Genomic DNA, 12,500 nt, shown 5'->3' with positions numbered 1-12,500 from the left:
AAAGAAATAAGATTAAATACAATGCATACAATGAAGCATAGATGAAGCGTAGAAGAAGAGTAGATGAAGCATAGATGAAGCGTAGACGAAGCGTAGAAGAAGCGTAGATGAAGCTTAGATGAAGCATAGAAGAAGCGTAGATGAAGCGTAGAAGAAGCATAGAAGAAGCGTAGATGAAGCGTAGATCAGACAAAATCAAACAAAGAAATAAGATTAAATACAATGCATACAATGAAGCGTAAACGAAGCGTAGAAGAAGCGTAGATGAAGCGTAGAAGAAGCGTAGATGAAGCATAGACGAAGCGTAGATGAAGCGCTGTGCAGAGACAGTTAAAGCTCCTCTCACCACATATCAGTCAGGGCTGGCTCAGGCCGGCCTTGAACCAGCACCTAGTAAAGCTGCTGTAGGTCCAGAACGCACTAAGCTCCTCCCCCTCTCCCCCTGTATGCATTCACACCCTTAAAAGGCGAGAGTCCGAGGACAAAAGATGTCGTATGTTGTGCAGGCAAATCTGTGATATTGGGCAACAGAAATACAATGTAATTGAATTCAGAGAAAACTAAAGCCAGAGCAGAATCCTTCATTCAGGATTAATCCTTAATTAATGACAACATGTTAATGCTTCATTCACTGCATCGGGGATTCACTATATCACGACATCAATGACAAAATCTCACAATATAGCGTGTTTTCTGGTAATTCAATAAATACATATTCTATGTGAAATAATCACATGTTTTGTTTACACTCTGTGTGAATTAAATATTTGACAAATGATCATTTCATTAAGAACTTAAGTGAAGTTGCAGAGAGAATGAATGAATGAATGAATGAATGAATGATAATCCGACAGAGACGCCATCTCGATTTAAGGACACCGTGCACACTACTCTGTTTATTTTAACCAACACTTAGGTTCCATTATTCCCCAACATTATTATGCAGAGGGAACCCTGTCCTGAGCTGCATGCACCGTTGCATTCTGGGAGAATGGAGCTTAAAAAGGTGGGAGGAGGTTGTGACTGGAAAGCTGCCAGTTGGGAGTTTTTTTTGTTTTTTTCTAAATCGCATTGTTCTGATGAAAGTGTGACGTAAAAAACAACACTGTAATATGATAATGTGATATTCTCTCAAAACCTGATTTTCTGAGGAAAAAAAAGTTGACCTCCGTAGTAGTGACTCAAATGCAGCTGCAGCATTCTTTAAAGTTCTTAATCCAACATTTGACACTCCCACTCCCACACACACACACACACACACACACACTGCGATGAACCCGTAACGTCTGAGGGCCCGAGGCTCCGAGGCTAACCGACACCGAACCACGTGACCGAGGACAGAAGACGAAACCAAAGCAGGTCACAGAGAGGCGGAGCACCGACAAGAAGAAAGAAAGAAAAAAAAAAAAAAGGGACAACTCAGCCTTGTTCCCACACAAGCAGCTGTTCTCCCAGTTCACACAGAAGCAGAACCACGTCAGCGAGGCCCAGCCGGCCCTTTAGCTCGGCACGACCTGGTGCAGGTCGCGAAGGTTCACCCGGGTCCCCCTGCTGTTCACGTGAGGCTCCAGTGAGACCGCATGAAGCGTCACGGAACACTGTCACTGTCTACGTATTCTTTATGATAAATAATGTACCCTACTGTTGGTTCAAAGAACAAACTGACATTACTGCATTCTTCTGGAGTCACTCTCTGGAGTTCAAATTTTAAAAAAAGAAGAAGAGAAAAGCACGAGCAGACAGGTGAGCCAATCAGAGCAGACCTGACGGACGACTGGGTGGGAGTTCACGTTCTGCGTTGACATACTTCATGTTTCCACGAAATTCCACTTGCTCTGCAGGATCTGAAGCCTGAAGCTGGGGGAAGTTTCGGCCTGCCCCGCCCCGCCCCGCCTAGCCCCGCCCCTCAGGATGCTACTGTCACACCGCCGCTTACTCCCACACATGGAGTCAAATGAGCCAACGGACCGCCGGTGACCTCCGTCAGCGGTCAGAAATCACAGGGTGGAGATGGTGAAACACGCCGCGCTTCACCGACGATGAACTCTGCAACTCCACAAAGCTGTTCAACCTCTTTTATCCAACATCTTTAAACATCCACACTTTAACAAAACACATATACATTTAAATGTATTAATCTGTGAGTGTAACAAAGGCGTGGAAGAAGTACTCAGATATGTTACTTATGTAAAAGTACTCATATTCTGCATAACGTTACGTAACGAGTAACGATTACTTTAGCCTTAAATGTCAAATAAACGTAACGTTTGTGGAGTAAAAAGTACAATATTTGTCTCAGAGATGGAGTGGAGTATAAAGTATAAATTAGCAGAAAATGTACCTTAAAAAAGTACCTCAAAAAGATACTTAAGAACTCCTCAGTAAATGTACTTACTTAACTTTGTATACCACTGGGTATAGTAGTAGTACAGCAAAGGTATTTATAAGTAAGAAGTAACTATAACGTCAGCTAAATGTAGTGGAGAGTAAAAAGTACAATATTTGAAGTGGAGTATAAGTATGAAGTAGCGGGAAATGTACCTCAAAATGTACCTGAAAATGATAGTGACGTACAGTACTTGTACGTTAAGTATATCATACAGATTTCTTCTTTGTAAAAAGTATCGAGTAACGAGTATTTATACCGTCAAATGTCAATTAAATGTAACGTTAGTGTAAAAAGTATTTGCCTCTGAGATGAAGTAGCTTAAGTATGAAGAAGCGTGACATGTACCTCAAGAAGTACCTCGTAGATATAACGAAGTACAGCACTCGACACATTAAGTATTGAAGTATTTGTAACGGTTACTTCGTTATCAAAGCTCTAAACTACGTTTTAAGTGAACTCGAGCTGTAAGCTAACGTTAGCTTAGCTACCACCTGTCATCAGCTTGTGGTACTCTGTGTTTAAAAACACACTACTGTCGGTACAAGTACTGACGTTACAGCAGTAACACGTAAAAAATATATAAACGTGTAAAAACACGTTTTACACGTTTATTTTACAGTATATGTGTTGTAAACAACAACAACAACAACAACAACAACAACAACAGGAGGATGAGATGATGCGAGTGTCAACATGTGTTGGCAGCAGACAGGTGAAGGTGTCTCTCTTACCTGTCTCTCTCTCTCCTTCTCTCTCCTTCTCTCCCTCTCTTTTTCTCTCTCTCCGTCACTGGAGGACCGATCCGAGAAGAACCGTCGTCGCGTGCGTTGTTTCTTAACCTCCTTCGGCTGAAAAGTGAAGTTAAATATACCAAAAAAATGGTAAAATGTGTTTCTTCTTCTTCTTCTTCTTCTTCTTCTTCTTCGGAGGGTTATTTAGAAGTAGTCTCTTGCTGTGTGTGTTCCCCCCCACCCACCCAGACCTCCGGTGCGTACTGTCTGTGTGTGATGTGTGTGTGTGTGTGTGTGTGTGTGTGTGTGTGTGTGTGTAATCAGATGCTTCTCCACAACATCCGTTCATCCTATTACAGTTTAACCCTTCACTGTCTGCACGGCTTTGCGCTGCCTTCAGGGACCGTCGGAAAAAGAAATACAGGCTTCCTCAACATAAACAAGCCGACTAAAGATATAAAATATAAAATCAATTCAATTGTAACATTTTTTGAATAAATCCCTTTACTGCACCTCTACACATAGTATATACTATTTCATATTTTTTACTATATATTGTGCATTTTTATATTTAATATTTTTACTCTGTTATTTTAGTTACCTGTATGTATAAATGCTGCTGTAGCGAAAACATTTTCCCTTACGGGATTAATAAAGTAGCTATCTATCTATTTAAAATTGAATTAACAATAAATCAATACAAATAGTAAAATTCCCCTTTAATTACAAAAACCTAGTTGGACTTATTATCAATATTGGATATATTTTTTAATTTAAATTTTTCAATGCCAGTCAATCTTGTGCCTGAAAGATAAACTGGCAAATAAAAGAAAACATATATATTAAACAAGTACGGTTAAAACTTTTGATTTACAATTTCCTACTTTTTCTGTGTTTTCAGTTCTAAAACATATATATATACATATATTTGTATTCATATATTGTATATATTATGTATACAGCAAACAACGTCACTTCTCAAAACTGTTTAATGTAAATACATGTTTAGTGTTCTCTTCTCACAGGTTTCTCTAATTCACTTTTAACACGTTTTATCTGTGATTTAAGCAAATAATAATAATCTTGAATAAATGTCAACCAACCAGCTGAAACGGGACTTTGAATTCTTGAGGTGTCCCTGAAGGCACCATTAACCCAGACCCACTGATATAACTGGGTTAACACACACAGTTTAATAGGTCATGGTCTTATGAAGTCAAACGATGGGTATAAACACAATCGGTGTGATGAATAAATTAAAATAAATATTATTATCACTCCCACACAGCTTCTCGTCTCAACAACGCTCCACGTTTAATTTTCCAAAACAATCAGAGAATCAGCTTTTAGTTTACAAACGGCGCCATCTTCAGGCCACCAGCGGCATCACAGAAACACTGTCTGACTGAAGTCAAGCAGCTCATCTGGAATGACACGTTTTCATATTAAAAAGCATTTTTGAATTCACTAAAAACATTACTCTGTTCAGTCTCTCCTGATAGTAATAGTACATATAAAGTAAAACTACAGAAAACTACAGATTTAATTTTAATGGAAGAGCTTTAAGTAAACAATCTGAATACTTCTGCTAATTAAAGGAGAGCTCCGCGTCGTCAGCGCTCCTCTGCTAACAGCGATCTGAAGTTCTTCAGCTCCCTGATGCTCGTGGAAACCCTGCAGGACATTGAGTGACGTGGACACTCGTGTTATGCAAAGACAACGGCAGCAGAAATGCACATTTCCACCAATGAGATCTCACCGACGTCAACAGAGACTCTCTCACCTCCCGAAGGCGTTGAGCAGCGAGACGACCTCCTGTCGGCTGAGCTGGAAGCTGGGCCTCCGGTTGCCGGACGAGGGCAGAGCTTCAATCTGTCGCTCTGAAAACAAAATCTTCAGCGACGTTCCTAATCCCTGAGTCTGGTGACGAGAGACAGAGACAGAGGGACCGATCACAAAGCGATCGCAGGCCGCTAAACAACACATGTAGAGGGTTGACTGCATCATTCACCCATTATAAATAGTATTTATTGTTTTTAGATATTAAGCCTCGTTTAAATCCTTCCAGCAAACATGAATCAATGGATTATATTGTTCTCTACAAACCTGTGGGAGCTTCATCAAATGACATTTACCCACAGATCATACTGATAATCATTGATATTGTAATGAATGACCGGCCTGCAGTTTCCCCCACAGGCGACACTTGAAGCAGCCGACACAGTCCATGATCCTGGAGATGTTGAGGAAGGCCAGTCTGACGTCCTCCTGAGGACAATTAAATGAAGGGGGTTAAAGGTGTAAAACTGCAGTGTGTTAAAGCTGCATTCTCTCTAGTGTCCAGCAGGGGGCGACTCCTCTGGTTGTATAGAAGTCTAGTCTAAAATGACTCTACTTCTCTCTTGATTTATTCCCTCAGTAAACATTGTAAACATGAGTTTATGGTCTCAATCTCTAGTTTACAGTCTTCTTCAATACAGCATGATGTTCATTTAGTACATTATGCTCCATTTAGAGTCAAACAGGGGATGATTTAGGGGCGGGGCTACACGCTGATTGACAGGTCTCTACCAGAGACGTATACGACGTCTCTACGTCACTCCTCCTCAGTCCAGATGTGTCTGTGGTTGAACAATGAGAGCTCCCACACACGGTCTCCTTCACAAAGGAATGAGTCTCACTTTGAATGATAAGAGCTTGACATGTCCACGAAGGCCTGGATTATATTATGATATAGAGTATATAAGAAGTCATGAGTGAGTTTGAACCTGTGAACTTTATTTCTACAGGTTTAAAAAGGTTGCTGACCTTCAGTTTGGCTGCTTCCTGTTCATCTCCAGTGAACAGAGACGTCTCATCAAAGTGCAGAGGGAAAGATCTGGAGGACGACAAACTGTTTACTTATACAGTAAATATGAAACTGAGACATTTTAATGTCACTGGACACAATACAGAAGTTCATCTTTTAATGAACTATTCAAAGATTCCACGGGAAACTACAATAAAAATCACTTTTTTATGAAATAATCTTGTCATTTTGTCTTTAATTGCTCTTGTGTGGTTTCTCTTCTTACATATTCTTATTTAAAATTTAAACATCTCTTGTTATTACTTCTATACTCACAGAGAAATCTGATTTACTTGAATGATTGAAGTTTGTTTTGTGCTATAAATGAAAAACAAAGTCATTCATAAAACCTAAAGACAGAGCAGAATGAATAAAAAAAACCACTAAATAAAACAGACTGATATTGCGTTAGAGACCTGGTCCCGGTACCGGTCCCGGTATACCGGGCCTCAGACTGACCGGGCCAGCTGCAGGATGTGCAGCAGCAGCTCTTTGTGTCTCCGGTCCTCCTCCGGTCTGCCGGTGAACAGCCGGAACGACGGCTGCTGGAAGAAGGGCAGAGCTTTGGCCAGCGCTCGCAGCTCCACCAGGAACAGGAAGTAGAGGTTGCGGAGCCACTTGGGGCCCTCGCCGGCCGTCAGCTCCGAATCGAAGCGCTGTCTGAACTCCGACACGTTGTGACCCCACTCCCTCTGGAACCAGCTGTCTGAAGGGAGAGAAGGGGATGACAGAGGGAGGGGCTATAACTCACACAGGCTCCGCCCTCTACTGGACTCTATGGGTGTGTGTGTGTGTGTGTGTGTGTTGCACCAGGTAGGCACGTCCTGACTGGCCCGGCTACGCTTATGCAGGTGTTCATTGGGTAAATGCATGCTCGTGATTGGAGGAGAGCGTCACCACAGAGTCCAGAAGAGGGCGGAGCCTGTGCTCATAGAACTATGGTTTCATAACCGTCACCTGGCTGTGTGTCGACTGTACGGCGGGATGTTGGACTTTAGTGATCACTAACTGGAGGAGGAACATGAATTCACTGTTATTGGATAACTGGGAGTAAATAACAACTTACTGGATCAATCAGACAGGTACTTAACATGTCTATTAATGCTGAATTATGTAGTTTTCCAGTCGTACAGCTGCTGTTTGAGGACAATCAGTGATTTGTGAAGAGTGTGTTCAGTCTGTTCCTTCAGTGTTTGTTCTCTGGATACATGAAGCGTCGGCGTGTCTCACCATCCAGGAGGTACCTGGCGCTCAGGTGTATGTTGATGCTCGCGTGGAGGCCAGAGATGAGTCGGTAGAAAGCTCTCTTCTCTACACACTGACCTGATGGAACAAACACGAACACACACACACACACACACACACACACACACACACACACACACACACACACACACACACACACACACACACAGAGAGAAGACAGGTAACACAAAAAACCTAAAAAATACAACATCTTTTCTCCCTTCTTGTGAATCGTCAGCTCACCTTCCAGCCAGCTGTAGAAGACCTTTGCTGTAAATAAACACAAAGGCGTCACTGATCTGAATGAAGTGAATCGTGGTTCTATGTCACAGTGAAGAAACCTCCTACCTTCACTTCCTGCGCTGCTGTGGAACAAGTTGGGAACGACCGGTCTCTTGATGGTGAACGGTCTGTGAAGAGAGAGAGAGAGAGGGAGAGAGGGAGAGAGAGGGAGAGAGAGAGGGAGAGAGAGAGAGAGAGAGAGAGAGAGGGAGAGAGAGAGGGAGAGAGAGAGAGAGAGAGAGAGAGAGGGAGAGAGAGAGAGAGAGAAAGAGAGAGAGAGAGAGAGAGAGAGGGAGAGAGAGAGAGAGAGAGAGAGAGAGATCTACTTCATTCATCTGCTTCCTTTATTCCTCAGGTAGAAGCAGCACAGACTCTAGAGGGCTTTGAATTAAAGATGCATTCAATGTGGCGACTTGTGTTTGTTCTTCACCACATCGGATACTGGGTGGAAGAAGTATTCGGATCCTTTTACTTCAGTAAAAGTACTAATACGACAGAGGTGTGGTTTTCCTGTGAGTGTTTACTTGAAGCAGTTCTCCTCATAGATGCTGTTCCAGATCTGCCGGGCCGCTGGTCCCCTGTAGCCCGTGAAGCGCTCCGGGTTCAGCAGCAGGTCCACATGCTGGGAGTCCGGAGACTCGTCGTCTGGGAACAGAACGCATCGGTCAGCCGTGAGTCTCCAGCAAAGACCAATAAAACACCTGTTTGATCAGCCAGCTGTGATCTCAGCTCAAGAGAACTAAAGCAGGAACCATAAATTATACATTCTTTGATTTTATATATTAAATCATGTCCCCTAATACTAATGTATACTCCTTACATTATATTATAACATTTTATATTTGAAAAACATTTTTTTTTTTCTAAAAGTTATAAACTCTTAACATTATAAGCTCAATTTTGTCTTTGCATACCTTACAAATATAATATAATATAAAATATATAAAATGTATAAAAAGTATTTTATCCTTATGTTCCCTTAAAAAACTATATATATGTATTTTAATGTAATACTTTTCATCATCTTACCCCAAAATATTGGTTACATTATTGTGGTAAACATTATAAATTATCATGTTTCTTAAATCTTCACATTCCCTAATAATATCGGTATTCTTTTCACTTATTATGATTGATTATGTTCCCTAATAATTTGATATACTTTTCATCATGTTCCCTAAAAAAATATAATTTATATAATGTTCTCAAAACATTTTTACTCTCAGTTATGTTTTCTTTTTTATGTATTGTATTCTTGACATTTACATTTCTAGTTCCCTTAAATTAAAACAAGATGATACATTATTTAGATTATGTTCCCTGATCATTTATTATACTTTTCATCGTGTTCCCTAAACGTCTTTGTAACACTTTTATTTATTGTAATTTTAACGCCTACAAAATATGAACTATTAGCATTGCGTTACATCATAATCCCAACAAAAGCATCTGTTCTCCATTCATATCTTAAGTCTTTAGGTTATTTCCATCATGTTCCCTGAACAGTTGTTATTTTTTAACTGACTGAAGCCATGATGTATTCTGATTACTTCTGTGGATACATGGACCTGGAGGAGGACGTGTGGATCAGCGGGTCTGTGTTTTATGTTTGGGATTGTTTGAGTTCCTTCATTCTGATGGATTATTAAAAGTACCGTCGATCACGCAGAAGCGCTCCGCCTCGTCGTCGTGTTTGCTCCAGTTGAGCAGAGCCTCTCTGGTCTCCTCACTGGACATGAAACACAGAGAAGTCCGTTAGTCCAACCTGTCAGGAGATCACAAGTGATCAAGCAAAATGCACTTAAAGCTTCTATGAGGAACTGTCACGTTGTGGTGTTTCTGTCGCCCCCTGTGGACTAAAGAGGTAGTGGTTCACCAGACTCCCTTTAGAAAACCTCTCATTTTACTGCAGCAGGGTCTGACAGTCTGCTCCTCTCAGTCCTGGTTCTGGTTCTCCTGTTGCCTCCCTTCCCTCCAGCGGGTCCAGCAATACGTCCTGGGTCTCCAGCAGAGAGGAGAAGCTCTGCTCCTGGAGGAGGAGGAGGAGGAGGAGGAGGAGACGCTGCTGCTGGAGGATCTGGGTCTGTCCGTGGTGGACCGGGTCTCTGCTGGAGTCTGAGCTGAAGGAGTTTCTGGTGAACCTGCATGAGTTCATCTGGTTTCACCAGAATCCGACCCGGTGGCTCTGATGACATCATCAAGAATAACTCTATAGAAACAGACCATCTTCTCTCTGATGGTCTCTGTACTGATGGAGGTCTGATAGAGGACCAGGACTACACTGAGACTGGTTCATATAGAGGATCAGGACTACACTGAGACTGGTTCAGGACCAGGTAAAAGTTCCTCACAGTAAATGTTCCCTTTCTTCCCTTTCTGAGTTAAGTCATGGAGCCTTTAAAGATGTATATCTTTTATCTCAAGTTAATTTGTATGAACAAGTTATTATCGAGTTATTACTTTCGTTATAACACGTCAGCAGTGTTTTGATAGTACTACTTGTGTGTATTGTACTTGATGTTTGCACAGCGATCGTCACTGATCCGGACCCACCTCAAAGACACGTCCACCGCTCCCAGACTCTGCGGCTGCTCGCACTCCTCCACTCCTGCAGAGCGCTGAACACACGGAGAACCGCTGAGACTCCACAAAGAACGTTCTACTCACGTAGAACATGGACTCATCCAGTCACAAAGTACCGCTAACGGTCCTGTTCTCCGTCATCTTTAAATGAACAACTGATTCACCTGTTTTAATCTCAGAACGATTCATGTTCTTGTTTAGTTGTGATGCAGCTGTTCCTTTAATGACACCGTTATGTAGAATAATTAGTTCCTAATAACTCGCCTGGTTTAAATAAAGGTTAATGAATAAAAGAAATCTATTTTCTCCTGTAAGAGACAATAAAAACAGCCGTTAGTTACTTGTTAAATGCCCCAAAATGAAATGAACAAAATGTGTAATTTTTATATAATCCAAAGAATGTCTTTTTTAATCTATAGCGGCTATTAAAGCGTCCCATTATTTAGTTATAATAAACTGATAGAGTCTTTACATTCTTTTATAGCTTCCTCAAAATGAGTTATTTATTATTCCAACATGATTTATAGTGCACCCAAAACTACTTCTTTAAAATCCAAAATACTTGTTGCGTTACTTCCTGACTATGAATCACGAATGTTTGTCATAATCCTAATGAAACCAAACTTGACGCAGCTGGTCCGGACCGACTCACCTGGTCTCGGGAGGAGGATCTGATCCCCTCTGGAACCTGGTCCTGCTGGTCAGAGATCAGAGTGTGAGTGATGTGCATACAGAGGAGTGTGGGTGGGGGGGCAGCTAGATGAACTCACAGCAGAGCAGGGCTTCACAGCACAGTCCTTCAGAGCACAGTCACCGCCGACCCTCCAGAACGGACACGCCTTGTTCAGGTTCACCTGCAGACCGTCGACACGGGTCCTCAGTCACGGTTTGTGTGTGTGTGTGTGTGTGTGTGTGTGTGTGTTTAGACCTTCAGAGTGAGGACATTTTTGGAAAGTCAGGATATGTTCACCTTCAAAGACCTGTTAGAGGGTTCAGACTTGGTTTTAAGGTAAAAAAATAATAATAATAATAATAATTAATTTATAAAAGAATAAGAAAATAAATGTAGAGTTATAAATAAAAAATAAAATAATAAATAAATTAGAAAAAAATAAATAAAATAAATATATAAAAGACAAATAAAATATTAAATAATAATTATAAGCATTTTCACTTATTTTCACATTTATTTGTTAATTTATTTCTGTATCTATTTATTTCTATAGTCTCAAAATACATATATATATATATATATATATATATTTTTTTTTTTACATATTATGTCTTTTCTTATCAAGCATATAGTATACATATTATTTCTATATTATATAAAATGTATATATATATATCATACAATTTTTCTTGATTAAGTTTGCTTTTTGCTTCTTCTTTTATTTCTCCTTCTATTTCCACATTTCCAAATATACCAATTTATTCTTTTTTACATCTGTCCTAAGCGTTTAGGGAAGTACAAGGTTGTGTGTGTGTGTGTGTGTGTGTGTGTGTGTGTGTGTGTGTGTGTGTGTATGTGTGTGTGTGTGTGCGTGCGTGCGTGTGTGTGTGTGTGTGTCACCTGGTAGAACCTGAAGTAGTCCGACTCCAGAAGCATTTGAAGTTTGGGGAAGAGTCTGTTGTTGTTGAAGCTGTCGATGGTTTCCACATCACAAGTGCAGTCGTCCAGATCTCCTGAGACCTGCAGGGGACGGAGAACCGGATCTAACGAGGATCTACTTCCTGTCCCACATGAGCGGGACGTGGTCGGTTTACGTCATGTAGGACAGGAACGCCCAGTAACTTCATACACATACACACATATATATATATATATATATATATATATATATATATATATATATGTGTGTGTATTTGTGTATTACAAGTTAGTTTCTTCTTCTCTCCCATTAATCATCTCACGACCCTTCAGATTTACGTGGTGACCCTATGGAGGGACCCGACCCCTAGGTTGGAAACCACTGAACTAAACTTCTCTGGAGTCATGTAGACAAAACATCAGCATTAATAATCATCTAAAGTATGTATTAATTCATAAGTCACAGATCAAGGACTTCAACTTTTTCATGCTTTGAGTACATTTTGATAATAATACTTAAATGAATGACTTCTACTTGTGATGTGGTACTTGTACATCATGCTACTGTATTGGTACACCAAAGTGTCCTAAAGAGGGTTCAAAATTAATTCAAATAATTAAATGGAAAAGCAGCAAATCTTCACGTTTTGTGGTGCAAAAAGTAAATAATTAGTAAAGTAACTAAAGCTGTGAGATAAGTAATGGAGTAAAAATGTACTATATTGGCCTCAGAGATGCACTGAAGTAGAAGTATAAAGTGGCACACAATAGAAATATTCAAGTAAAGTACAAGTACCTCAAAAAGAGTACAGAACTTGATTAAATGTACTT

The 12,500-nt window shown here is 40.6% G+C and overlaps 2 protein-coding genes across 3 annotated transcripts in view; both read right to left on the bottom strand.

Annotated features, from left to right (window-relative positions):
• The window catches only part of pacsin3 (protein kinase C and casein kinase substrate in neurons 3), a 22,246-nt gene extending 18,840 nt beyond the window's left edge, over positions 1 to 3,406 (bottom strand). Inside the window, exon 1 of one of the 2 annotated variants that reach the window (XM_068728743.1) lies at positions 3,121 to 3,406. The gene's annotated coding sequence lies outside the window, so the exon portion shown is untranslated. The remainder of the gene's footprint in view (positions 1 to 3,120) is intronic. The other variant, XM_068728742.1, reaches the window with a different exon arrangement.
• Positions 3,407 to 4,409: 1,003 nt separating this feature from the next.
• ero1a (endoplasmic reticulum oxidoreductase 1 alpha) lies at positions 4,410 to 11,771 on the bottom strand (the record flags this gene model as incomplete). The annotated part of the gene is made up of 14 exons (XM_068728726.1): positions 4,410 to 4,794; positions 4,904 to 5,040; positions 5,302 to 5,388; positions 5,929 to 5,998; positions 6,428 to 6,674; positions 7,199 to 7,291; positions 7,457 to 7,483; positions 7,562 to 7,623; positions 8,020 to 8,140; positions 9,151 to 9,224; positions 10,049 to 10,113; positions 10,731 to 10,775; positions 10,849 to 10,932; positions 11,652 to 11,771. Coding segments are annotated over 14 exons (1,293 nt in total), but the record flags the coding sequence as incomplete, so codon positions are not given.
• Between the last annotated feature and the right edge of the window lie 729 nt (positions 11,772 to 12,500).

The sequence above is a fragment of the Cebidichthys violaceus genome, unplaced genomic scaffold, assembly GCF_023349555.1.
Source record: "Cebidichthys violaceus isolate CVI_PGR_0920_01 unplaced genomic scaffold, fCebVio1.0.p SCAF_43, whole genome shotgun sequence".
Taxonomy (NCBI): Eukaryota; Metazoa; Chordata; class Actinopteri; order Perciformes; family Stichaeidae; genus Cebidichthys; species Cebidichthys violaceus.
Note: the sequence above shows the minus strand (reverse complement) of the source record. Positions and strands in the feature narration are given on the sequence as shown.